The sequence below is a fragment of the Ascaphus truei genome, chromosome 2 (assembly GCF_040206685.1).
Source record: "Ascaphus truei isolate aAscTru1 chromosome 2, aAscTru1.hap1, whole genome shotgun sequence".
NCBI classification, from domain to species: Eukaryota; Metazoa; Chordata; class Amphibia; order Anura; family Ascaphidae; genus Ascaphus; species Ascaphus truei.
In genome coordinates this window covers 132,647,954-132,675,750 of record NC_134484.1, presented here as the reverse complement: position 1 = coordinate 132,675,750, position 27,797 = coordinate 132,647,954, and the positions used below count along the sequence as shown (strand labels likewise).

The window sequence follows — 27,797 nt, the reverse complement described above, 5'->3', positions numbered from 1 at the left end:
TCGCCCATTAGAGAATGCAATTTTACTTTGTGCTTTTTCAGAATACACCACTATATGTGAGAGTTTTCACTTTTAAATCTATTGGATTTTTCATTAATAAAGGATGCTACACTAGATTGGTGCTGTGTGCGCAATCTACTATTTCATAGCACATAGTATTAAAAAGTTTAACAGAACTGGTGTTGGAAAATAATCCAAACCTATTCTATCTACACTCTAGACCAGGGGTGTGCAAACTTCTTGAGCTGCGCCCCCCTGCCCGGCAGCCGCAGCGTTCACGCCTCCCCCCCCCCTTCCCCAAGGACTCAGCGTCAAATGACGTTGCGGGTCATTTGACACCGCTTTGCCATGGCGACGCATCGCCGAAGACTCGGCAGAGCAGGTAAGGGAGTTAGAGCAGAGCAGGTAAGGGAGTTAGAGCAGAGCAGGTAAGGGAGTTAGAGCAGAGCAGGTAAGGGAGTTAGAGCAGAGCAGGTAAGGGAGTTAGAGCAGAGCAGGTAAGGGAGTTAGAGCAGGGCAGGCAAGGGAGTTAGAGCAGAGCAGGTAAGGGAGTTAGAGCAGAGCAGGTAAGGGAGTTAGAGCAGAGCAGGTGAGGGAGTTAGAGCAGAGCAGGTAAGGGAGTTAGAGCAGAGCAGGTAAGGGAGTTAGAGCAGAGCAGGTAAGGGAGTTAGAGCAGAGCAGGTAAGGGAGTTAGAGAAGAGCAGGTAAGGGAGTTAGAGAAGAGCAGGTAAGGGAGTTAGAGCAGAGTAGGTAAGGGAGTTAGAGCAGAGCAGGTAAGGGAGTTAGAGCAGAGCAGGTAAGGGAGTTAGAGCAGAGTAGGTAAGGGAGTAAGGGCAGAGCAGGTAAGGGAGTTAGAGCAGAGCAGGTAAGGGAGTTAGAGCAGAGCAGGTAAGGGAGTTAGAGCAGAGCAGGTAAGGGAGTTAGAGCAGAGCAGGTAAGGGAGTTAGAGAAGAGCAGGTAAGGGAGTTAGAGCAGAGTAGGTAAGGGAGTTAGAGCAGAGCAGGTAAGGCAGTTGCAGCAGCTCTAGGACGCCCATTCATTTTTGCATACAATTAGTTTAGTGAATAAGGTTTTAACTCAGGCAAAATTACATTAATTCTTGATATAGATCATGTCACGTAATTTGACCTGATTTTTGAAGTATTTTTACTTGTTTTTCACTTGCCCATGTGTTTTAGCTCTTCGTCCCACCCCTTTCCGAGATCAGTCTCAACATATTTCCTTTCAATGACCTACATAATTATTCTGTGCACTTATTCATCTCATAGGCCCCTATCCAATATGCTGTGAAAATGTGGTCTCCTCATCAGTGAAGATTCTAGCTCAATTCGTTTTCAAGGGAAATGGCATCATACAGTATAAAGGCATATCGAATAAGGGCCATTGTTTATTACTTAACGGATTGTACTATCTTTCTTCTCACCTCACTGAATATGTCCCCACCCCATGTATGACACTCCCCATCATCATACTCTTACTTTCTCTCTTCCCCAATCCACCTTACTCTTTCATGTACTTCTCTACATTCTAAAAATAAGTCAAAATGAAAAACTTGAAGCAAGGATCTTACCATAAAGTCAGTGGTACATTCATTGTAATATCGAAGAAAGCCAGTGACAAACCAGCTGTAATAACCTGCAAAAAAAAAACACACAACGAACACTTAAAATGCTGCCAGGATATAGAACATGAAGTAAAAATGTTGGATGGTTAGTTCCAGAGTGGGGGAGAGGTAGTGATCACAGAAGTACATGGGGCATTCTTTTTCTGCATTGTAGTCATACCCCATTTAGCCATTTGATAGTAGATACTTGACTTCTCAAAGGTTCAAAGCATTATCATAGCTCTTGTTAAATCTGCACTGCCCTTTCAAATAAACCAATATAATAAGAGAGTAAAGCTATGCATTTTTGAAAACTGAATTTCAGGTATCAAGAATAATGACACTTTCCAGATTATTGCCAATATATACATTTTTGCCTTCAAATATGGTCAAACAACAGAGCAAAAAGATCTAATAATATTACAAATAACTTGTAATAAAAATATTGTATAACTTTAGCTATAAACAAAAATGTACCTCGAAAATGCAAAAACACTATCAGTCTTTCAATTACTACAATACTAATTACTTCTAAATATACCGGTATGTATATTTTTTCAACTGTTAATTTCTCAATTCTTATGGCTGCTAAAAATGAAAAATGGTTAGGCATTCAACATGTTAAGGTAACAATCCTAGTGACTTTAGACACAACAGGCACCACTCTAATAGGAATATGATTCCATTATGCACCAGGTATCAACCTCTATGCAGTCCAGATACCAGAGATGCATCTACTGGTGCGTCTTTTTTAGACAACATCAAAAGGAGGAGTTTCCCTGGCAAGGGACATGCATCTCAGAAATGGGAGAAATCCCATCTAGGATTGGGTTTAATGGTAAAAAGAGGGTGGCCTCCAGAAGTGGAGAGTCCTCTGTCAAAAAGAACAAACACAATGGTGGATTACCAACAATGAATGAGAAGGGCATATTTAATTTATCCTCAACTACACTGACAGACACACAAAAGTGGGTTCTCAGTAGAGGACTCTCTTACATAAATACACAACGAATTTAACACTCAAACGCCACTATTTGAGACTGAATACCAGGCTGAATGCTTCCGTTTTTGGGTCTCCCATTCTAGACACATCAAGTACCACTCATGTAAGTGATACTTCAAGAATACATTCAAACTTTAAGAACTCATCCAGTTTTTATCCACTACAATCCAGGGGGAGTTATATAGAGACATTCCATCAAATTGTTGCCAAAGAATTAAACAACCTGGTGGAGGGGAACATCGCCTTTTAAAGGAACTTGAATAAAGTGGAAAATGAGGCATTAAAACCCCTCAAGGACGACAATGATCTCATAATAAGACAGGTGGACAGGGGGGACGGGGTGGTCCAAAACAGTACAGATTATCAGCGTGAGGCACTCAGGCTGCTGTCAGACACACCTCTCAAATAAGATCCTACAGCTCAATGTATTAACTCTAAAAGAACTATTATAATCAGCAGTGGTCAACAAAGTTCTCAATAAGGGTGAATTTGGTTTCCCTTTTATTAAAGAACCCATGATACCTATCTTCTACCACCTGGCTAAGATTCATAAGCAGGTGGCAGACCCTTCAGAAAGACCGATAATTTGTGGTATAAACTCACGGCGCATGTCTCTCAAAACATAGACCATTTCCTTCAAAAGTATGTGGCATTACTTCCCACTTCCACTAAAGATTCAACAACAATTCTTCAGACCTTTAAATGGGAAACTAATTATAAATGGGTAACATGCAATGTACAAGAACTTTATAGGTGCATTCCGCATGATAAGGGGATCGTGGCGGTTTAATTATCTAATTTCTAAAGTGAAAAAAGGGCAACTAGAACTATTCTGCAAACGTTTTGCCGAATTAAGGTGCACAGATGCAATAGGCAATGGCAGTGACGCCGTGGACTCTCCAAGCGGCAGTAGTGGTCTCTCTTTGTTGCAGAAGTCCATGGCAATGCATCAGTTTGTACCTGAATTAGGTGTAACTTTTGCAGAATAGTTCTAGTTGCCCTTTTTCCACTTTTGGGAGCACACTTGTGTGTGAGGAGGATGTCGAGAAGTACCACGGGAATTTGTCCTGTGGGAATGGGACTGAGGAAGGGGTTCCTGCCCCGAAATGTTGCACCCCTTCTTTAATTTTCTGTTCTCCCCTCCTCTTGTGTAGATCTCCCTTGTTTTTCCCCGTTTGATTTTTGCACTCCTCCCCTGCTTTAGTTTTTTCCAATACCTATGTGCTTAGTAGTCTCCCATTATTTTCTGTTCTATTTCCCACCTCTTTGCCTCCAGATAATCATCAGTTTGGGTTACTTTTTTTGAGCAGTGTTGACTTTTTACTTTCTAGTTACCATGTGTGTAATGTGTGCATTGTACTAATTGGATTAGTCTGTGCAGCTAGTTTATTGCTCATGTTACAGAATAATACCAGATCTCCTCCATTATTTGAGTAAAACACTCATTGCTATATCACGTTTGCTTCATTATTTCCTTTGAGTGATGGGAACCATGTGAGTTTTTGTTATATATGTTTGTGGGAGTTGGGGTCCCACTTTGTTCCTGCTGCACCACTCCTCTACAGAACTTTTACTTAGAGCGGATCAGTATAAGTGCTGTTTATACATTATACTTTTAGTAACTCCTCCCATAATCTTAAACCTAGTCACAGCTCTATGTAACTATGTATTTGTAACCATGTATTTGTCATCATAACTCTGTGCCCAGGACATACTTGAAAACGAGAGGTAACTCTCAATGTAATACTTCCTGGTAAAACATTTTTATAATAAATAAGCTCTAGCAATACAAAACCTATAAAACTACCCCAAAACTAAACCCCATCATGACCCGTGCTCTGAGCAAAACCCTCACTTTATCAACAATCCAAGTTCAGCCCTAGACTCATCCACATCGGTAGGAGCTCTTAGAAGGGGAATAACCTACAAATATAGACAGCTACATGCTGGGGGGAACCCTACTCTGCATCAAAATGGGGGCCCCAACAAGACATTGATTAGATGCTAAATGAGCCCCTTTCCAACCATAGACTGGAAGTCTCATGTTAGGCAGAAACCTACTTGAGCAGCTGGATGTAGCCTCACCTTAGACCACACTCAACAGATTAACTACAATAAGGTAGATATTGCACCAGGAACACTAGAAACAGACATTTCTTACCGAAGTCAAAATCGGCTCACGATATGCGTTGCTTCTAGCTCTTAAGTTCTTTTCATTGAGTTTAGTAAATCTAGGAGGGTATCTAAATTATGATCATAGTGCGCCATGGTACAACCCTGGATTTTGACGTTTTTAGGTGTCTGGATAGTGAGATTGATATTGAGCAAAACAACTTGGCATAGGGATTACATAAAAACTAAGGATGTTGAATGGGTAACTTAGATTAAAACTCAATCAACTGGACAGGAAGTTTATCCATGCTCTGTGTCCTTGCTTGACTTCCGGACTGATGCCAATTCAAAGCAAAAGGAACTTAGCTTGAGCAGAGAAGAAATCTTGTGCCTACTTGTTTAGAAAATACAATAAGAAAAACTTGGCAATCAACAAACGGCTGGAGCGGTTTGACCCCATCACTGGCAAAGGAAGTTGCCAAAGGAATGCTCATATTTTCCATTAAAATAGATCAACAATGGTTTCAGTGTCGGTTTTGGGGTGTATCTAGAAAACCAAAAATATTTTTTGTGTTCAGAAGCAGTTTGTAATTGGATATTGGTCATGTGACCATGTCAGGGTTTTTTTTTTTTTTAACCTTTTCCCTGGCTCCAGCAGTGGGTTAATATTCACGAAATGTGAGATTAATGCAAGCTTTGTAGCTGCTGACATGCCTGTTCAGATTTTGTCAAAACCCTCACGTTATAAACCTGAAATTTGTCTCATTTTAGAAAATACAAGTTGTGATTTTGCTAATGTTAGTAGACCCTGAAGAGCTCCAGTAACTAGCTATGATATGAAGGTATGAAGCAGATACAAGTTATTTTTACACATAACCATATACACGGACTAGACTAAGGCTAAGTCCCCGCTAGCGCTGATCGGGCTGCGCTTGCGGAGGAGACTTACATATATAGATATATGTAAGTCCCCACTCACGCGGTGCGCGCGGCGCTCGTGCGCGTGCACACATGCTCAGCCGCGATTGGTGCTTAGGTAAACAAAACATCTATACTTACCCGCTCACTCAACTACCCGCAACTGCGTTTACTATAAAATCCCGCTCAATTTTCAGGGAGCACTGACTCAATGAAAGGGCCAATTCTCTGGAGCAGTGGTTTCCAACCTTTTTTTTGGTTAAGTAACCCCAAAGTGACATTCTGAGGAACCCCAGTCCTCTCTAAAAGCAACTCTGAGATCAGATGCATTGTACATTCTTCTGTATTTGATACAATTTTCAAATGATCAGAAAATTACAGGGATCCCTTTAGGCATACCCGCGGAACCCAAGGGTTCCTAGGAACCCTGGTTGAAAATCACTGCTCTAGAGGATGATACATTCCGGGAGTTTGTAGGTCAAGCACAGGAGTTATATCAGATTATATTTTATTAAATACGGTATATACACAATGTCAATTCTTCTAATGAAACTCCCCAAATTGCACACACATTCATATGAGTCAACATTAGAGCAAAGTACCAAGACACATGCACAAGAGTAAATTGCCCAAGGTCACTGTCTTAATACACAGACATCTTCAAATGTTTGTGTGAAAGCATTTTAAGGAGCAATCCAAGCAATATCCTACATGTGTGTTTTTATTTTTTAAATAAATCAGTTCGGTAGTATTAGATAATACTTACTACTTTTTTATTTTTAAATTCAACTCTTAATGCCATTTTTTATTAGATTTAATATACTGAGCACCCTTTGATTTCTATAGCAGGTTTAGCTCACTTCCCCAGCAGTGCAAGATATTTGCAACACTTTCCTGTTTGTGATAGTTTGTTGCCAATGTTTCCAGCAGTTTGAGCTGCAAACTGTAACAATAGATAATGTTACTTTAGTAATATAAGAATACATTGTAGCTACTGAGTTACACTGACTCAAGGATTGATTTGAAACTCAAAGGCAGCCATTTAGTGAACCCTGGAAAGCAGGATTTTGCAGATTGATTACAGGAGAACGAATTGATCGGCAGCTTGGGTAATTAGTTTTCAATAAAGGTAATCAAACACTGCATATATTAAAAAAATAATAATAATTTTATATATATATATATATATATATATATATATATATATATATATATATATATACACACCATAATACTGAGTTAAGTTATGGTGAGTAAAAAAAGTGACAAAAACCCTCCACAGGAAAGCAAATATGCAAATACAACTGTATGCTCATCTGCATGTCTTAGGCAGGTCTGCAACCCCACCTTTCACCATTATCACCCAGCATACAGCACTTCCACTGCAGCAAGGGATTCTGGGAAATGACATGCAAATGAGCACGCAGTGCCACTTTTTGCTTCAAAAACCATTTTTAACATGGTTCCCTATAGGCTTAAGCTTGCTGCATGGTCACAGCTTTGAGCACAGCCAGGGTTAAGGTGCATACCCAGAAATGTGGGTGGTTTTTGAAGCAAAAAGTGGCATTGCGTGCTCATTTGCATGTCATTTCCCAGAATCCCTTGCTGCAGTGGAAGTGCTGTATGCTGGGTGATAATGGTGAAAGGTGGGGTTGCAGACCTGCCTAAGACATGCAGGTGAGCATACAGTTGTATTTGCGCATATATATACATACATACATACACACACACAAACGGTATATTTAAGCTGCTTGGATTGCCTCTGCAGCAGTTTTAGTCTTTAGTTTACCTGAACTGGCAGAATTTGAAAGCAATGATCTGTTTTGTCCAAAAACTCCCAAGATGAAAAAGTAGCCTTTCAAGCTATTTCATTTTTATGATATATGATAGAACTCCCCAGCACTTTAAACAAACAGTATACATAGTGCGGAGATAAATACCTTGATCATAAACATGGATATGAACCCTAATATTCAACACAAGGAATTGCAACCCCTTATTAATATTTAGGGTAACCTTATTAGTCAGTAGATGGTTGAGAAATTAAGTGGGGAAAGATTCTTTAAATCATTCAATATAGTGTAGAAAAGTTCCTTGCTTTGCTTTAATGTGGCAATATGAAATCACTATGAAAAATACGTTTTCGGTTATCTGCAGCCCTACATGGGGCTCCCAAACACCCTCAGTTTAGCCAACTGTTAAAATGCCTTGCAAATCAAAACCTCATGTACATGTATTGGTCAGCACAGCTACTCATTGGCCTGGGTAACTGCTATTGGCTTAAATAGCAGTTACCGGCAGATCAGGGTGTGATACCTTGCATCACGGCTTGATGAATCCCAGCCATTGACGTGAGTGAAACGATTATAGCTAAAAGCACTTTTCTGATCAGTATTAAGAACAGAATTAACTACAGCAGCTTTGTGCATGGAAATGGTTTCATCCCTCGTCGGTTTTAAAGACCGGATATAGTGTTACATATAATACTTTTAACCTGTAAAAGGCGGGGGAAACGCAAGAATTTTAGTTTAGACGAATAGAATTTAGACGAGACGCACACTGGGAGCCTGGCAGATTGGGAGACCTGATCACGAGCAACGGAGCTGCCGAATAAGCCACTCAGCTTTAGTTTTGTGTGTCCATGCTACACCTTACTCATATGAGTGTAATACCATGTGTTTTAATATATTTCTTTATTGCACAAACAATGTTGCACTAAAGTGTCATCTTTGTCCTATTGAGGAAACATCACACTGAGACCACTGTCACCCACCTACCAGAGTATAGACGTTTGGATATCCTAAGCCACATCTGTGTGGGAATTGCTGTCTATTGTCTGAGAAAGTGCGAGTCCCAATTTTGCTGAAACCTAGAAATTACAAACATTTTTGGAAAATATTACACTATGTATATTATTTTTTCATTCCACATATGGTGATACCTGCACTCCCCCAAAGCTACCCACACAAATCGTCTAGAGGGAAATTTGGATCTTTTCTTCATAGGGTTGAGCTTTCATTTTATTTATTACAGGCATACCCCGCTTTAAGGACACTCACTTTAAGTACACTCGCGAGTAAGTACATTTCGCTCAATAGGCAAACAGCAGCTCGCGCATGCGCCTGTCAGCACGTCCTGAACAGCAATACCGGCTCCCTACCTGTACCGAAGCTGTGCGCAAGCGGGGAGACTATAGAGCCTGTTACACATGCGTTATTTACATCAGTTATGCACGTATATGACAATTGCAGTACAGTACGTGCATCAAAAGTGGGAAAAAGGTAGTGCTTCACTTTAAGTACATTTTCACTTTACATACATGCTCCGGTCCCATTGCGTACGTTAATGCGGGGTATGCCTGTATACACATTTGCACTTTCACTTATATAAGTTAACTAGTGCACTGTATATACCTCTTAGTGATTGTATTTTATGGTACTGTATTTAATTTTATCACTGTGACACACTCTGTATAGGAGCACCTAAAACCCCCTTTTTCACTTGCAAAGCCTCAGCTTACTTTTGAATTCTGTCTGATGTCCGGAATCTATTTCTACTATCCTAGACTTGTGCCATTTCATGGGATCACTTAAAGAGCATTCAAGAATAGCTATTTGAGTTTTCAGCTCTTGAATCTGTCCTTCTGCACTTCTTTTTCCACTCAATGCAGTTGCCAGTTCAGCTTCTTTGGAATTGAGTTGCGATTCCACATCCATTTCCAGAGAACGTCCTATCTTTTCAGCTTCATCCGATAAGGATTCTTCGGGTTTTGAGTCTGCACTCATACCTTTGTTTGTTGCCTGTTGAGCAGCTGAAGGTTTAGCTAGTGCTTGCTCAGGCGGTTCAAACTTTGCAATCTCGTTTTGCAGTTGATCGGTGTCCCCAGCTCTCACTGTACCCTTGTCTTCATGGGCATTAGTCGCTGTGGGATACCGACGCTTGGGCAGGGCCAATACCTTTTCCTGTAGTGGGGACACCTGTACTTTACTGGTTCGCAGAGCCTCACTCTATTTTAATTCTGTAACTTTTTTCTCCAACTTCATCTTTTCAGACTCCAAGGTTGTGACCACTGCCCGTAAAGTCTTTGCATACTCTCTTTCTCCCTACAGTACTGTAATCTCATTTCTCAGTCTTTCAAGCTCTTCCACTTCTAGGCTTTTCATCAAGTTTAATTAATCCGCGAGAGATCCCTGGTTCTTGAGGGCATCCTGCAATTCTCCTCTCAGGGTCTTTATCTCTTCACTGTGCTTTCTCTGAGGTTGCTTCCTCGTATCCTTCATTATATTGTAAAGCATGGGTGAATTTTTTTGCTCGGGCTGCAGCTGCTTGCTTCAGTTTCTGGACCTTCTTGTGCTCCCTCTTGTACCGAGTCACCTGGCCTCTAAGTTTGGCCTCCAGCAAAGCTCTGGTGTTGTTCAGGGTAACCTTCAGTTCCTCATGCTGCTCTGCGGGGACACACTGGGTAATCAAACATTCCTGCAGCACTTCTACTTATTTAGCAGCCTGCAGATTTTCTTTCTGCAGAGTTTGCTGCTTCTCCTCTGCCTTCTGGAGGTGCGTACGCAGACCTTGCAGTTGGTTCTGCAAAAGGTGCTCTGCTTGTGTGTGTTGCTCCAATGCTTCAAACTTTTCATCTTCAGAAAGAACAGTATGCGCAGTCCCAAAAATCCCTCTGTATTCAGAAAACGATGGTATCCCTCTGCTGCTCCCACTCTCCCGTGATCAGCGGGGTCAAACCGGAACACATACACAAAAAGGAAGCGCAAAAAAGGAAAAAAACATCAGTCAAAATTGAAAAACTTTATAAATTGACTCAATATTACATAAAAATCACACAAATATATTACATGATATAATAAAAAGATCCTAATAGATCTAAGACCCACACAGTCTATAGATGTAAAAGTTCAGGGTGAAAAAAGAGATGTTCCTGCTTACATATGCTTAGGAACACACAGTGGGGAGCGGACGTGACGACGGAAGCCCCGCCAGCTGCGGAAGCTCACCAGTCTTGTTCCTTTTCATATGTAAGCAGGAACATCTCTTTTTTCACCCTGAACTTTTCCATCTATAGTTCTGAGGGGGTTGTGATTTGGGAATACTCCTTTAGTGCATAGACTGTGTGGGTCTTAGATCTATTAGGATCTTTTTATTATATCATGTAATATATTTGTGTGATTTTTATGTAATATTGAGTCAATTTATAAACTTCATCTTCCAATAGTTTCTTTAATTTTTGTAGTTCGTGCAGCTTTTCCTTCTTTTCATTTACGTGGTCTCTCAAATCAGAATTTTCTTCTTTAGCCTTGTACTTTTTCTTTTTGCAGTCTCTGTAATATTCAGGGCCTCCTTGTAGTCCTCCTTCCATTTACGCACTTCTGATTTGAGACTCCCGGTCTCCTGGCGTGAGACTTCTATTTCTAGGTTGATTGTCTGAAGCTCCTTCTGAGAGACTTTAAGATCCATACTAAGACTGAGGATAGCTTTTTGAGAGATGTCCAGCTCCTCAGCGTGACTGTGAAGTGTCTTTTAGAGACTTCCAGTTCTGTGCGGCAACTGCTGATCTCTTGGTGTGAGGCATCCAGTGCTATGCAGAAAGTATGAACCTCATTCTGCGATATGTCCACCTCTGTTTGGACACTGTTGACCTCGTGGTGTGTGGCATTCAGTTATATGCGGAGAGTGTGAACCTCATTCTGAGAGACTTCCACCTCTCCATGACAATTGCGAACCTCGTGCTGATAGAGACAAATCTCTTTCAGTGCCACCTCATACTTCTGTTTCAGATTAGCAATCATTCTATCAGATTGGCTCGGCTTTTCATCCATGGCGTTAATAGTAGCATTTTCAGTATCTAGATCTGTCCTTCGATCCTCCAATTCAGTCCCGGATTCAGAGTACATTGCGAGAACAGTCTTTTGTAGCTCAGCGTTATCTTCCCTTTCCAGTTTCAATTGTTCATGGAGCAGATCACAGCCATGCCTGGCGTCTTCAGGACTGGTCAAGTGATCGTCACCCATTGGTTTCGGCTCCGCTTCCCTGATATGGTTGGTTGAGGGTTCCTCATTAATAGCACTGGACAGACACTTCTTTGGGTTACACGACTTCTGCCTTGAGCCCTCTGGATATTCTGTCATCTACATGATGAATTCTCCATTTTCTCTAGGCTGCAGGGCATCTTGGACCCCCTTTTTCTCCGCGGGATCTGTGGACGAGTCTGTTCCTTCTACGGCAAGTGAAGAACCGCTTTTATTTTTCCGCCTTTTTGTTTTGGACGACTCAGTCCCCATCAAGGATACTGGTGTCTCCGTTTATATTTGAAACTTCTGCAGCTTCACTGTATCAGCCATGCTTTCCTTGCGTGTTAGGTGGCATAAATATTCAGTGATCTGCTGCTCCCGCTCTTGCCGATCACATTCTTCATCATAGAGAGCGGTCTTTTCGGTGTGTACCGAGTTTAGGCACCTCCACCATCCTTGGGATGTTTTGTGGGTGTGACTCGGTTCGGGTTCCCCATAACAGATGTCTGCATTCTTACCCGTATCCTCATAGGACCGGAAGGACCACTCTTCTGTGGGCTAGGGTTCATTACAGGAACGCATATCTTGTCCTCCATTTTGGTGGTATCAGGTGTATTTTTCTTCCTGACCTCAGGAGGTGCAATTGCAGCTGTTTTCACTGTATTTGATAGAACCCCAGCTGGTAGTCCTACAGGTGATCAGACTTTTCTTGCAGAGTTCGTAGCTCTCACAGGCGTCTCTGTAGACTTTTTCTTTTTCTTCTTTACTTTGGTAAGTTCTGAAACATCAGCATTACGGTGTACACATTCTTTCTCATTAGTGGTACTGGATGTGTATGTATGTCTTTATTTATATAGTTCCATTAGTGTGCATAGCGCGTGCACTTGCTAAGAAAAACTTCTGTACCTTCCTTGTGATCACAGCACATTGCTTGCTACTGCAGTTCTTTGGCACGTTGAAAAAAATATTCCTCTGGCTGCTGCCCTTTTTCTGGGGCCACATAGGGATCGTCCTCATCGTCCGAATAAGGCCTGAAGGGACACTGCTCTGTGTGGCTGGGCTCTTTACACCAGGAACACATTTTCTTCCCCATTCTTGCAGAGTCTGTATTTGACTTCAGCTAGGCAGCCATTTTAAATTCCCAGTTTTTTCCCCCACAATTGGTGGGGTAGACTCTGGTCACAGCATCAGTCTCGTGTAGGTCACCGTCTGTCGCAGTCCTCCCAGTAAAACTGTTGTCATGGCAATGTGACATCACGTAGCATCCTGCCTTCATGACATCGAGTGTCACATGGCGCAACGTAGCGTCCCGTCATGGCAATGCGGCACCATTGGACGTCGCTCAGCCATGTTAAAGGGATTTGTAGGGAGATTTGCCGGGAGACGCGGCCACCGCCCGGAGATTTTCCAGCTAAACCCGTAGCCCGGAGATAAATGCCCGAAACCCATAGTCTCCGGGTCTAACTGGAGTAGTGGCAACCCTGGGTGTAATGTTGACACAATGTAGCTCTTCTCTCCTATCTTACTAAAATAGTACAGTAATCAGAAGAGCCGTTCTTCATTAGGTACAGGATCTGTACCTGTTAAATAAGAACAGAAAGGTATACTTTCAAGGGTGCAAGACTTTTACTATGGAGTGAGGCATAGAAAGCCTATACATGCTAAATGTTAAACAGTAATCTACTAACCCCTAAAGAAATAATGTCAAGTCATTCTTGGACTACTGCATTTATCAAGGTAAAACATGCACTTCTGGGGGAAAAGAACAGGATTTTCTTTTCCCTTGATAAGTCTGGTGCAATTGTATTTTTCCCCAGACTGGCATCACTTTGGCCTTGTTGAATCCCACTGGGGTTCCTTGCACTTTATTTCTCCCCGCTTGTTATTCTCTCTCATTCTTCCTCACTGATCACATGGTGTTGGAAGGACTGTTTATTGTTGCACAATTTTATCTGCGAATTAGAGCTGTGTCTGAGAAGATTAAAAGTAATGTTGCAAGAGGAATGCCAGCTGTCTGTATTCTCAGACAAGGAGTAATGTATCCACGGGCACACAGTACAGTTTTTATTTAATAAATAACCTCGAGACGCAGCAATCGCTGTTTGTGTGTGTGGGGGAGGAGGGGTCGTGCCCTGCTCTTTGAAAATGAACATGATACTGTATTAATGGGATAGTATTGAACATGCTTCAATATACATCGGAGTACTACCACACACTCAATATTACCAGCCTCACAATATTCCCTTATCTTCCTGTGAATATTAATCATCCCCTTCAATACCAGAGGCGTCTGCAAAGATTGGTATCAGAATACATGGCAGTCAGTCTGACCCCCGGTTGGGGAAAGACTTACAGTAGAGAAGCAGCAATGCTCAGTTCATGCTGGTTTTGTGTTGCGATGGTCAGTGCTGCCCTATGAAACGCCTAGCTTTAGCCAATTTGCTGCCTAAGGCTGCAGTCCCATTGATCACTGTGACACGCGTGTCCGGCGGGGGGGGGGTGGAGGGGGGCGGCATGTGCACAGCGCTACCCGCGATCTGCGGTCTTTAGGGAGAGAGGGAGATTGCGACGGGAGGGGGCGTGGTCGGGGTTCTGCAGGGGCATGGTCATGATCTCACGCGGCTGGTTCGCCCTCATTGGGTGAACCACCGGCGGGGGCGTGGCCACGCCTCAGTCGCCAGTTCTGAACTCAATTCCATTGAGTTAAATAAAAACTGCGAGTACAGCGCGGCTGCACTGCGGGAAGGTGAGTACTGGGCCCAGCCCCATTGAGTGGCGGTGCTTATACGCACAGCGCATACCGAGGTGTGCGCTGTAGCAGTGACTGGGACCACAGCCTAAGGCTGCGCTTATAGTGACGGTGACACGACCGATGACGTCACCCGTCGCCAAAGTTGTATTTCAAGTTTGAGAGACGTCGCTGGCGACAAGGCCAGTGATGTCACCAAGGGGGAGGGCAGAGTGCAATAGGCGCTCTGTGATTGGTTTAGAGGCAGTCACATGTGGCGACTGTCTCTCCAAAAAAACAAATAACAGCGACTACCAGATTTTTGGTAGCACTGTCGCTCCACCGCGTGCACTATAAGCAACGACGCCAATGCATGTGTTTTGACGCAACGGTCGCGTCGCCGGTACTATAAGCACAGCCTAAGGGGTTCATCATTGGCATACTCCAATAAAGCAGCTGTGTCCCATATGCTGTGTTTTACATGGATGGGAAGCAGGGGTCCCGCAGAGCTGACCCGTGTTAACCGCCTCTTACTTGCCGGTAATGGTAGCGTGGAGCCAATAAAAAGCCGCAATCGATTACGTTGTGGCTACCTATTAGACTGCCTGATGTGGGAAATTTAAACCGCCATTCTCTTTCCCCTGGAACTCCTCTACCTCCACCCTCCTCCCCCCCCCCCCCCCCCCACTGCTTCTTATCCCTGTAAAAAAAGGGCGATCAAAAAAGGATTTACTGCTTCTTTAAATGGACGTTCTAGACCAGGGGTGGGCAACTCCACTGCTCAAAGTTGACCAACAAGACAGGTTTCCAGGATATCTCCAGCTTCAGCACCAGTCGAAGACGGAGCCACCTGTGCTGAAGCTGGGATATCATGTAAACCTGACCTGTTGGTGGCCCTTGAGGACTGGAGTTGACCACCCCAGGTCTGTTTAAAGGACTGTTTAAAGTATGCAGTCGTACCCACAAATGCTTTATACTACAAGAAGGCTCCAACATGACATTCAGTTTTCTTGTTTTTTTTTACTGAACGACTTTTAGCACTGAACAGGTTAATCTTCTAGCCGTCACAGAATATGCCTTCTGACAGTTTTGCAGACTTCGAGCTTTGGTAGAACATTTGTTTAATCGCATGTGATATTAAATAACAACCCCACCCTGGCTGATTCAGACATAAAGTGAAGAGCAATATCAGAGAGGCAGCCAGACAAGAAGCATGTGGCATCACCTTCACAAGATAATGGCCAAAACATACACTTCCCTTTCCTACGACTAACCAGAAAGACTGCAGAACACAAACAAAGATCAACCTCAGCAGCACCTGACTCAGCTAGAAAACCACAGATCTGAAGCAGCAATAAATTCGGCTGTTTTCTTTATTTATTTTTTGTGAGGTGGGAGAATGGGAGGAATTGGCTCTCAGAGCATGACCGGTCCTCCTGGAAACCACCAGTTCCAAAATGTCCTAATTTTCCCTTCCCGATTGGTAGGGGGGAAAAAAGTCGTTGTTGAACCAAATCAAGAACCAGATCGCCGCTATGACACGGGACATTCCTACACTACCGACACGATTTATTCGAGCAGGGCTAGTTCCGCAAGCTGGGGGATGCCCCGGCTTGCTAGCCCCACTCCCTCGGCGTGCCGCGCGTCACCGATGCGCGGTCACGCGTCATCGGGTGCCAGCGCCCCCTGCACGCGCGTCCAGGGCTCCCCGAGGGAGCCCTGGTGTCCCGCGATGTGGGGGACGGCGGCAGGGGGTTCCGGGGGACCCGGCGGACCCGGCAGCGGGAGGGAGAGCGCCCCGATCGGAGGGCGCTCTTCCGCTGCTTCGGCGCGCGCCAGGTTACTGCTGCGGCCGAGAATGGGCAAATGCTCGAATAAACTCGGCCGCAGCAGTATTACTGATGAAGTGTCGAGCAATTACTGTATAGGCCTAGGCTAAGTCCACGCTGGAGGCTGCTGCACGCGCTCAGAGCAGGCCAGACTGGGGGGGAGGGCGGGGCGCAGCAGTAAAAGTTTGTGCTCCCCTGTTATAACGTTTGTTGTGTATGTGGGTTATGATCCCAATCCTCAGGGCTCAGCTGTATGTGGAGATATCTTGATTGAAGTTTCAATCACAATACATCTGGTCATTAGAGCATGTAATAAGCTGTATGAGGCTCAATATAATGTAATACAGATAGGTGTACAGGTACAACTGGAGGAGTGACACAGAACTCTATATATATACCATAAAGGCACTGTCTAAATCCCCAGTAAACCAAAGTACATACCTATTGATCAATTGATCTGTGATGAAGCCTCAGTAGAACAGCTGCTCTGACTCAGAAGTGTGCGTGCATCACGCCAATATCTTGAATAGGCAGTGGGTGGTCCCGTGGGTTCCGACGGCGGAGCACTGCTGCTGTAGAAAATGGGGGCTGCACACCAGTTCCAGTTAAAAACGGCTTTATTTGGTGGTCATCTGGAGTACAATTGAACACTCTGACGCGTTTCAGGACTGTTGTCCCTTTATCAAAGAGTAGCTGCGCGTCTACTGGGTTCTCCGTTATGTACTCTTACTCCCTCCCCCAACAGTGACGTCACACGCTCAGTAACTATCGCGTGATTTGGTAAGATACCCTTCTCATTGGATGCCCTGTTAGCCAATTGCGCAAGGCGTGGGTGAATAATTTCCTTATGGGAGTAACATTGGAGTTAAAGACTCTTGCTCCCGCCCCCAATGGTGACGTCACACATTGTATGGATATCGCGTGACTTTATGAAACGGCCTGCTCATTGGTAGATAGCTTAAACCAATAGCGCAGCTAGTGGGGAAATATTTTCTTAATAGGAAAGGCTACGGAGTATATTACATAACGGAGAAACACTCAGAATGAAACAAAACACAAAATAAGTGACATTAAAACATACTATATAACAGTATTCTAATTAAAAATAAAAAAACTACAAAAACGCAACGTCACAGCCCTGGAAAGAAAGATTTTTTTAAGCGAAAGCTTTCTCACATACTTTTGAAGATCAATGACAGTGCTGAAGAGGTCAAAATCCTCGATGATGACATGTAATACAAAATTTGTGATATATCTCCTTAGATGTACATGTGGTAGTTCATATGTAGGCAGGACAATCCGCCCACTAAGAGAGAGGATTGTAGAACATGTTAGAACAATTAAAAATAAGGATGTGAGATACCCAGTTGCACGTCATTTTGCAAAATGCCAATCTGGTTCCCTACAGAATTTCTCTTTTAGCGCGCTTGAACACATACGCCTTCATGTGCGTGGAGGAGATAGAGAATCCCTCCTCAATAAAAGAGAAATGTTCTGGATTTATGCCCTTGGGACATTGGCACCCGGGGGCATGAATCTAGACTGGGAACTGAAACATTTTTTGGATTAAACTATATAGCACATGTACCTTGCACGATCACCTGCAACACAGAATATTATATCTATATACATGTATTAATTATGGTCATGTTATATATATGTCTACATGTGACATAGAATATTGGTATAACCCATTAGAGATGTATATCTGAGATAATATCTGTTACAGTATATCCGATTATGGTCCTTCATAATAGCAAAAAATGTCTATCCTCATGAATTTGCACTCCATTGTTTTCAAATGACATCATCATATATGTATAGTTATTAGTATCATAGACTTACATTGCCTCTTTCTTGATTAGAAATATGTAATTATTACAAGAGGGTCTGAATCAGATGAGCAGATTAATGATGTTGTTTCAGTGGGATTATGTTAGATATTGAACATGAATGATCATTTTGATGGGAGTGTACTCTCCAGATATCAACATAAGTACGCTTCTAACATATTGTCTTCCACCTTTTTTGCTTTGTTTTTAAACGTTGCGTTTTTGTAGTTTTTTTAATTTTTAATTAGAATACTGTTATATAGTATGTTTTAATGTCACTTATTTAGTGTTTTGTTTCATTCTGAGTGTTTCTCAGTTATGTAATATACTCCGTAGCCTTTCCTATTAAGAAAATATTTCCCCACTAGCTGCGCTATTGGTTTAAGCTATCTACCAATGAGCAGGCCGTTTCATAAAGTCACGCGATATCCATACAATGTGTGACGTCACCATTGGGGTATATAGATATAATATTCTGTGTTGCAGGTGATCGTGCAAGGTACATGTGCTATATAGTTTAATCCAAAAAATGTTTCAGTTCCCAGTCTAGATTCATGCCCCCGGGTGCCAATGTCCCAAGGGCATAAATCCAGAACATTTCTCTTTTATTGAGGAGGGATTCTCTATCTCCTCCACGCACATGAAGGCGTATGTGTTCAAGCGCGCTAAAAGAGAAATTCTGTAGGGAACCAGATTGGCATTTTGCAAAATGACGTGCAACTGGGTATCTCACATCCTTATTTTTAATTGTTCTAACATGTTCTACAATCCTCTCTCTTAGTGGGCGGATTGTCCTGCCTACATATGAACTACCACATGTACATCTAAGGAGATATATCACAAATTTTGTATTACATGTCATCAGCGAGGATTTTGACCTCTTCAGCACTGTCATTGATCTTCAAAAGTATGTGAGAAAGCTTTCGCTTAAAAAATTCTTTCTTTCCAGGGCTGTGACGTTGCGTTTTTGTAGTTTTTTTATTTTTAATTCGAATACTGTTATGTATGTTTTAATGTCACTTATTTAGTGTTTTGTTTCATTCTGAGTGTTTCTCCGTTATGTAATATACTCCGTAGCCTTTCCTATTAAGAAAATATTTCCCCACTAGCTGCGCTATTGGTTTAAGCTATCTACCAATGAGCAGGCCGTTTCATAAAGTCACGCGATATCCATACAATGTGTGACGTCACCATTGGGGGCGGGAGCAAGAGTCTTTAACTCCAATGCTACTCCCATAAGGAAATTATTCACCCACGCCTTGCGCAATTGGCTAACAGGGCATCCAATGAGAAGGGTATCTTACCAAATCACGCGATAGTTACTGAGCGTGTGACGTCACTGTTGGGGGCGGGAGTAAGAGTACATAACGGAGAACCCAGTAGACGCGCAGCTACTCTTTGATAAAGGGACAACAGTCCTGAAACGCGTCAGAGTGTTCAATTGTACTCCAGATGACCACCAAATAAAGCCGTTTTTAACTGGAACTGGTGTGCAGCCCCCATTTTCTACAGCAGCAGTGCTCCGCCGTCGGAACCCACGGGACCACCCACTGCCTCCCCTGTTATAATCAGTTGGTATTTAAGTACTTTGCCTGCTCAGTATAATGAAAAACCTGTTCATTGCATTACTACATTTTAATATAATACAGTAATGTATTTTTAAGACTATTCAGGATATACCATGACTGTTATTTAAAGTCCTGTCAGTAAAGTACAGGCAACCTTGTATAATATGTTGTAATTTGATTCCGGTTCATAGACTGCTCTATATTTATGAAACTCTAAAATTAGAACGTAAACACACCTAACCGAGCCCTGCAGGGTAAAATAAGTAATAATCTGAGATTTACAGTACCAGTTATACAAGTACTGCCAGAGGTAAAATATCCAAATGTAAGCCTCTTACATTTCTATCTTAAATGAACATATTCTAATTGAACCTTCTTGGTTACATCTATGTCAATGTGTATACATCAATAAAGTACCATCAATGTTTCAGGATTTGCATTTTCATGTCCCTTCACAAATTATGCATCTATTCTGCTTAAAGGTGCAATGGTGTGTGTGTGTTTGTTTCTGTGTGTGTGTGTGTGTGTGTCTCTGTGTGTGTCTCTCTGTGTGTGTCTCTCTGTGTGTGTCTCTCTGTGTGTGTGTGTGTGTGTGTGTGTGTGTGTGTGTGTTAAAATTCCCCATATTTGAAATGTCATCTCTGCACATTCTTCAAACAAACTTTAAGTGTGGATCCACTTGTGGATTCTTTAAGAAAAAAAAAAGAGAGAATTTGTATTCACTGATTAACAATTCTATCCTCATACGAGATATTGATAAAGTACCAGTACGTGAGTACAGAAATGTTTATCAGAAAGAACAGTAGCTGCTATCCGATTGGTCTCTAACCCCCCCCCCCCACAGATCATCATCATAGCAACCCCCCCCCCCCCAGATATATGATGGGTGCTGGGGGAGATAAATGATGATGATGAGAGGTGCTGGGGGAGATGAGGATGGTCATACCAGATAGGGCCGTAGACTGCTTTCCTGGCTCAGGACAACAGTTTCCATTGCCCCCCCCCCCCACCGTGTCGGCGGCTTTTGCGAGAATTCCCCTCTCTCTCTCACACCCCCATATCTCCCTTTCACAATTAATACTCCCCCTCCACATCACACACAATACCCCCCTGCACACCACACACATCCCACCCCCCCTGCACCTCACATCACCTTCCCCTCCCCCCTACACCTCACATCACCCTCTCTCCCCACCTGCACCTCACATCACCCTCTCCCCCCCTTGCACCTCACATCACCCTCTCCCCCCTGCACCTCACATCACACTCTCCCCCCCTTGCACCTCACATCACCCTCTCCCCCCTGCACCTCACATCACACTCTCCCCCCCCCCTGCATCTCACATCACCCTCTCCCTCCTTCATCTCACATCATCATCTCACCCCCCCCCCCATGCCTACCTGATCACGGCGGTGGAAGCGGGCCCCGGAGGCGTTAGCGGCAAATAGCGCTCTAGCAGCAGACCCCGGAAGTTCTGGGTCACACTGCTAGAGCATGGGGGGGATGGGTGGAGCGCATCACAATGCTAGCGCTCCTCCCTAATTACAATTCTGGCACTCCTTCCCTAATCACAATTCTGGCGCTCCTTCCCTAATGTTTCGGCAGACCGGGAACGATGCTGGTACTCCTTCCCTCCTGTGTCTGCAGAGCGGGCTTGGGGGGGGGGGGAGGGAGTGATCGCAGGCAGCACAGGGAGTCCAGACGGCTGTATGTTGTGCAGGCCTGGTCTATGCGATCAAGCCTCTGATTGGCTCCCGGCGCTCCATGTGACCACGTCACCGCAGGGAACACAATCCAGTTGTATCCCCTGCTGGCTGACGCGCCACAGCACAAAAAGGGCCAAGAAGCGAGGAGACACCGGGGCCTGCTAGTGAGGGGGTAAGGGATTGGTGTGAGGCGCCCGCCGTCACCAGCGGGGACCTAGCCTAAGAGGTATTGCAAACAGTAGAAAAGGCATGTTAAAATCGCCAAAAATGTTATCTGTGATACAGTGTATGAGCAGCCCCCACTATCAGCAAAACATTGCTGGCTCATGAATATCAGACATTTGTCACATTAAAATAGTTACACTTTGTTTTCTATGTCATTGCAGGATACAGGAGATTCCAAGCTAGTGACACGCCCTAAGCCCAGAGGAGACACTACAACATGTGCAATTTACCATGTGGGCGAGACTGAAACTACAGAGGAAAATAGCTGTGGAACACGGGGTCTGCAGGAAAGTCAAGAGGAAAAGAGGAGAACGTGCTCCACGAAAACCTAAAAATTAGGCAAGTTATATATATTTGTATTCAATTGCTACCTTGAAGTACAGATGCTTAAGTCATGTAGAGATAAATCAACCAGTGACCTATTGGGAGGAGATTAGGATAAAGTCTGGTTTAGTCACTCGTGCAAAGCGACAAATAGTTTTTGAGCCCTAAAATATTTTATTTCCTTCAAAAGTTACACCACTGATGTAAATGCATTGCATGCCTCTGCTCTTCTCATCACCATATATTGGTATAGGCAGGGGGGGCGCAGGGTCAAAACTTTGCGCACCTCTGTTTTATAAGACTGATAGTATCTAGGGATAAAGGATTTCTGGTTATGCAAGTAGTGGATTGAAACATGGCTGTCCTGACACTAGAATAAACGTAAACCTTCTAAATCTACCTTGAAAAGCATTCTTCGGATGATTTGTGAAATATCAGGTGGGTGTGGCCAAGATGACAGCCAAAGGTTTGGGTAAAGTTATTAAATATGATATGCTGGGCCTGACAATTCGCAAGGACAAATAGATATTTGTAACAGTTGCAATGAGACGAATCAAATGGTGCCAAACACTTCATGATTAGGAGGTGCATAGGACAGATATCTGTTCTCATGCCAAAGTAAAAATTAGGCTGTCCCATTTCATATCCAGGCACGCATATTAGGTACACAGACGCAACAGTGAAGATGGTGTTTCGGTAAGTATTATAGAAACAAAGATATGAAGTCTTTCATATATTAAGGCAAAGTTTAAAAGTGATTAATTTAACACACACACACATTAGCTCAAACTCCAACACCCACCACATTATATATATAGATATATCTATATATATATAGATATATGTCAAATGGAGTGCTACTGAGCGTGGCAAATGTATACAACAAAAGACAGGGGTGCCCAATGCTACGTCCAATTAACAACACATATATGGTAATAAGTATATATTAAGTAATAAGTATATACTTATTACCATATATGTTTTGTCAATTGGATGTAGCATTGGGCACCCCTGTCTTTTGTTGTATAAAGTTTAAAAGTGAAAAGAAATGGTTTCTTCCTTAAAGTCATAAAAATTTCACCTCGAGAGATTGATGAAAGGGGTGGGTTGAGACCACACCCCGAAAGGTGGATTTATGTTGTTTTCAACCAAGGGAATTTGGAATATAAACCCTGTAGCTGGGCTGGTGAAGAAGAATTCAACAGAGGTGTCTTCTGGGATCAAATACGTGAATTCTCATCTTCCCTTCTCCAGTGACCTCTCTGGGAAGAACGTGATACACGTGGTAACATATAGGGAATTATGATTATCTTTTTATTTTTAGAAACTGTCTGAATTGATATACAAATACTGTATGTTCTTATAATAATCCTTTTTCCGTAACCAAAGCCCTGTACGTTTTGGTATATTAAAGCTAAACTTTAAGCAATTATTTGGGCTCTGATTTAACTGTTACATGCCTTGTAGAGAGTAAATTACATTTTCGGACACATTTTGCTATAACAGAATTTTGTGTAATAAGTGCATAGTTTTCTTAATAAATAGGGAACAGAGACTTGCAGAGTTAATATTTTGATCATTTCTTTGGAGGTGGCAGCGGATTAGAGATATATATTGGGATGGATTGAATGAAGATATTACTCATGAGGGATCTCTGCGGAAGGTGAAAAGTGGGTCCGCTAGGTAGTGGTGAGTATTAACCCTTTTTCACATATATATGTCAAATGCTCACTGGTGTGCCGTTCATGACAAGTGGTATATTGGGACTGAGTGAGGGGAGATATTATTCATTTGAGGGACCTTTGCGGAAGGTGAAAAGTGGGTCTGCAAAATAGCTGTGTATTAACCCTTGTCCCATTGGCTGGTCGCGTACTCACAGGTGATCTATACATGACAACAAATCAGAAAACACGCCAAAGCAAGTAATAAAGTGGTCCTCCATATGAATCTCATTAAAGACCAAAGTGATATTCAACAAATTTCTCAACTCTGCAAAGATCAAAATAAATGGAATAGAACTAGAAGAAGTTGAAGACTATGTAAACCTTTGTCAGCAAGTAACAATGGATGGGCTAGCAAAGTAGCCCAAATTATCACGTGTTCCCATTACCCATGCACATTGTTTCTTAGTTCATACATTTTGTAACTATTTCTATTTTATTCAATTTTTACAATTATTTTACATCCATTTTTTAGAGCTCTTACAATTATTATACATTTTTTACACACATTGTTTTTAGATGCGTCTTCTCCACTTCCCACCTGCACCCCTTGCTAGCAGTGCCGAGCTGCCTGTCTCATGGTACTTCCATTTAGATTTTTCATTCTCTTAACCCATTCACATCCAGTTTGCTACTTTGCTAGAGCATCACTAGCTTTTGTCTCCCCTTTTTGACGATCTCCTTGTAAGTGTCATATACTCCTTGTAGTGTCTCATTTATATCCATTTGCGCTTTAAGAACGGCCTCTCTTAGATAAATCACCTTTATACATATTAAGGATTCATTTGCCACTACCCTATAAATACTCCCTTACAGTATGTGCCCCACAATCTCATACTCCTGACGAAGCAACAATAGGTCATGCGAAACGCGTACAGCAGGAACAATTCATCACCAGAAATCAGACGCAGTCATTTGGCTGCAAGCTGTAGCAGCCACTGCGCCTACGAGGAGGGGAATCTAGAAGTGATGTCACTCCGACAAGGGACGCTGGTGAAGCCATCTCCTAGGGAACAAGCCGGCGTGGAGCGGGACTCTACACACCAGCAGACCAGACAGATGCTGCGGGTCCTTCTCTCTGAGGTAACCCAGAAATGTCTCAGTTATATGCTGTTTTAAAGATTCTCTCCGGTAATTGCAATTGTAACTATTTTCATTATTAAAGAAAGTTTTACACGATTAGGGGCTGTTTGTTCGCTCTTCTACCCCTTTCTGCAGTATCTACAGGAGGTTTGGAAACACCTCTCTGAGGAAGTTAGCACCTACCCCATTCGTGGACTTCACTATCCTGGACTGATATTGTCACCCCCAGGGTTTACCCCTGTTCCTTGTTTCTTTTATTCAAGCCGTAAAGTTTTAGTGCTTATTAGGTTATTGCAACTGCTGTACCTGGGAGATTATTAGGGAGGCCTTCATCCAGCAGTGGATTGTCAAAGGCTGAAAAGAATTGTGTGTGTAGTAAATACCACTGGATGAAAACATTCAACATGTAGTAGAGAAACTGCTTTGGCAGTCGATGCATTTAAGGAAACAATTTACATGTTTCTACTTGCAAAGGCCTGCATCTCTGTGAAAAGATTGAAGCAGGAGCCATGAATGAATGAAGCAACCTCAGTGTAAAGTAAACACTACATTCTTCACAGAGATGTCAGGTAGTCATTCAGCTGCTTATAATAAACTACAGTAATATTGTCAGCAGGGGTAGGCTCCGAAATCTAATTTATGTATGTAACCTTTTTGTTGCTCCTCCCCAAAGACGACTACACCTCAAAAATGTAAACCACACATTAAAATCAGTACAACTTGGGCTATTCTCAGACAAGTGGTCATTTCAAGTTAGTTCAATTCAAGCAATTAACTTATGAATGGCAACTACAAACTATTATATGTAGCAATTACTAGTGTATAGTTGTTACAGAAATTTTGGTTCAGGAAAAAATAGACTATTTTTGTGAGTCGTGACACCTTTTGTTCAACATGGCCTGATGACATAGCAGCTTCCTTACATAGGAAAATGGATAGATTAGGTGGGGCAAGTGGTGCTTATCTGTCATCAAATTCAATGTTTCTACTGGCTCATAAGGGAAAAAATAGGCAGCACATACAGAGCAAGCAAAAGTACAATTCAGCTGAGGTGGTCCCCTCCCAAAATCATATTATGGAAAACAATGATTTTTTTTTTTTTAATGAGTAAGGACCACTTAATCTTAAAGGAGCAATCCATGCAATATCCTACGTTTTTTTTTAAATTTTATTATTAAATAAATCAGTTCTGTTGTACTAGATAATAGGCCTACTTACTACATTTAAAAAAATCAACTAAATGCCATTTTTAATGAGTTTTAAATATACTGATAATCCTTTGATTTCTATAGCAGGTTGTAGCTCACCTCCCCAGCAGTGCAAGATATTTGTAACACTTTCCTGTTTGTAATAATTTGTTGCTAATGTTCCCAACAGTTGGAGCTGCAAACTGTAACAATAGATAATGTTACCTTAATAATATAAGAATACATTGTAGCTAATAAATTACACCGACTGAAAAATTGATGGAAACGGAAAGGCGGCCATTTAGTGAACCCTGGGAAGCAGAATCTTTGCTGATCAATTACGAGAGAACAAATTGATCAGCAACTTAAATAATTTTGTTTTAAGTGCCTCTAACTGACAAAGCGGACATTCAGGCAATTTTGGGCTGAAAATCCCCAAAGACTTCAGTGGGAATTTTCAGCCCGAATTATCTCTTCGGCGTACTGTATGCAGAATGACCCCCATAGTGGCATGGGTTGAAGTTGCAGTTGAAAGCTCTCAGTCATTTAACGTGTCCTCTATCACTTTCAAGAGCCCTTTCCTCATTTAGATCAAGGGTCTCAACTCTAGTCCTCAAGTCCCTTCCAACAGGTCAGGTTTTCAGGATATCCCTGCTTCAGCACAGGCAGCTCAATCAGTCTCTGCTTCAGCACAGGTGGCTCAACCAGAGGCTCAGTCTTTGACGGAGCGTCTGGTGGAGCCACCTGTGCTGAAGCTGGGATTTCCTGAAAACCTGCCCTGTTGATGAACTTTGAGGACTGGAGTTGAGCACCTCTGATTTAGAATATGGTTTAGTAGCTGTCACCATAATGGGATAAAACATATGACATATGGTGATGTATAGGGTTTTCTTTTATGTTATATCCTTTTTATTTTGAGAAACTTTTCTGCATTTATTGTAATTGTATGTTCTAGTAATCATATTTTCTGTAATCTAAGCACTGTATTTTTATATATTAAAACACTTAATAAGTGATGCTTTGGGCTCTGAATGAACTGGTGCATGCTCTGGGGAGAGTATTTACATTTTTGGACACATTAGGCTACAACAGATTTGTATGTAGTTTTTTCTATTATAAACAGGGTCTTGAGACCCTAGCAAATATTACATTTGACATCTTTTTTGCATAACTATCTCCGTGGCGGTGTACAGATGTGATTGTAATCAATAAGTAAGGGGTTCATATTAACTCATCGGAGGTACCTTGCGCAGGTTAAAGGTGAGTTGGCTAGAGTATCCGTGTGTATTAACCCCGATTGCAGATCTAAGTCATGTGCTGTTCGTGACAGCTGGTACATTGTGACAGATTTAGGGGAGATGTTAACTCATTTGAGGGACCTTTGCGAAGGTGAAGAGTGGGGCAACTTGCGAGCGGAGTATTAACCCTTGTCCCGTATGTAGGTCACGTGCTCACAGGGGTGTCATATGAGACAGTAGCCAAGTATAATTTTGTCCCAAAAGCCTGGTTGCATAAAAGCACGGGAAGAAATATACCAGAATATACAAAACAATACTTTTCATTAAACGTCATGCTGAGCTAGTCTTGTGTTTAGCTGAGGAAAGAGCCCTGCAGGGCAGTGCCCACAATGCTTAGACAATACCAGGCATTTTTAAGAAATCACTACATAATAAAATTTAAAAAAAAAGTCATGTGAACATTTTTAATTGCAATAAACTACTTATCCATTCTGCGGTTAAGTATGTGATCGGGATTAATGAAAGTTATTTTTTTTTTTGCAATGAAAAACAACAACTCCCACAGATAATTTTTGGGGGGGCCTTATATGCTTAAAAAAATATGAGTGTGAGTTTTAAAGTTTACTAAAAAGAAAAACAACAAGACTCCTGCCAAATAAATGAATAGTAACTTTCTCTGTTAACCCATTCAGTTGTCCA

The 27,797-nt window shown here is 42.3% G+C and overlaps 1 protein-coding gene across 10 annotated transcripts in view; it reads right to left on the bottom strand.

Annotated features, from left to right (window-relative positions):
* Positions 1-27,797, bottom strand: part of SLC35D4 (solute carrier family 35 member D4) — a 154,031-nt gene that overhangs the window by 28,359 nt on the left and 97,875 nt on the right. For 5 of the 10 annotated variants that reach the window (XM_075585071.1, XM_075585077.1, XM_075585089.1 and 2 more), the window contains one exon: positions 1,571-1,635. The exons of 3 other annotated variants lie outside the window; for them this stretch is intronic. In XM_075585071.1, coding sequence (XP_075441186.1) covers positions 1,571-1,635 — 65 coding nt within the window. Of the gene's footprint in view, positions 1-1,570; positions 1,636-8,413; positions 8,506-27,797 lie in introns of those variants that run through there. 2 more of the 10 variants (XM_075585080.1, XM_075585096.1) reach the window with 2 other exon arrangements.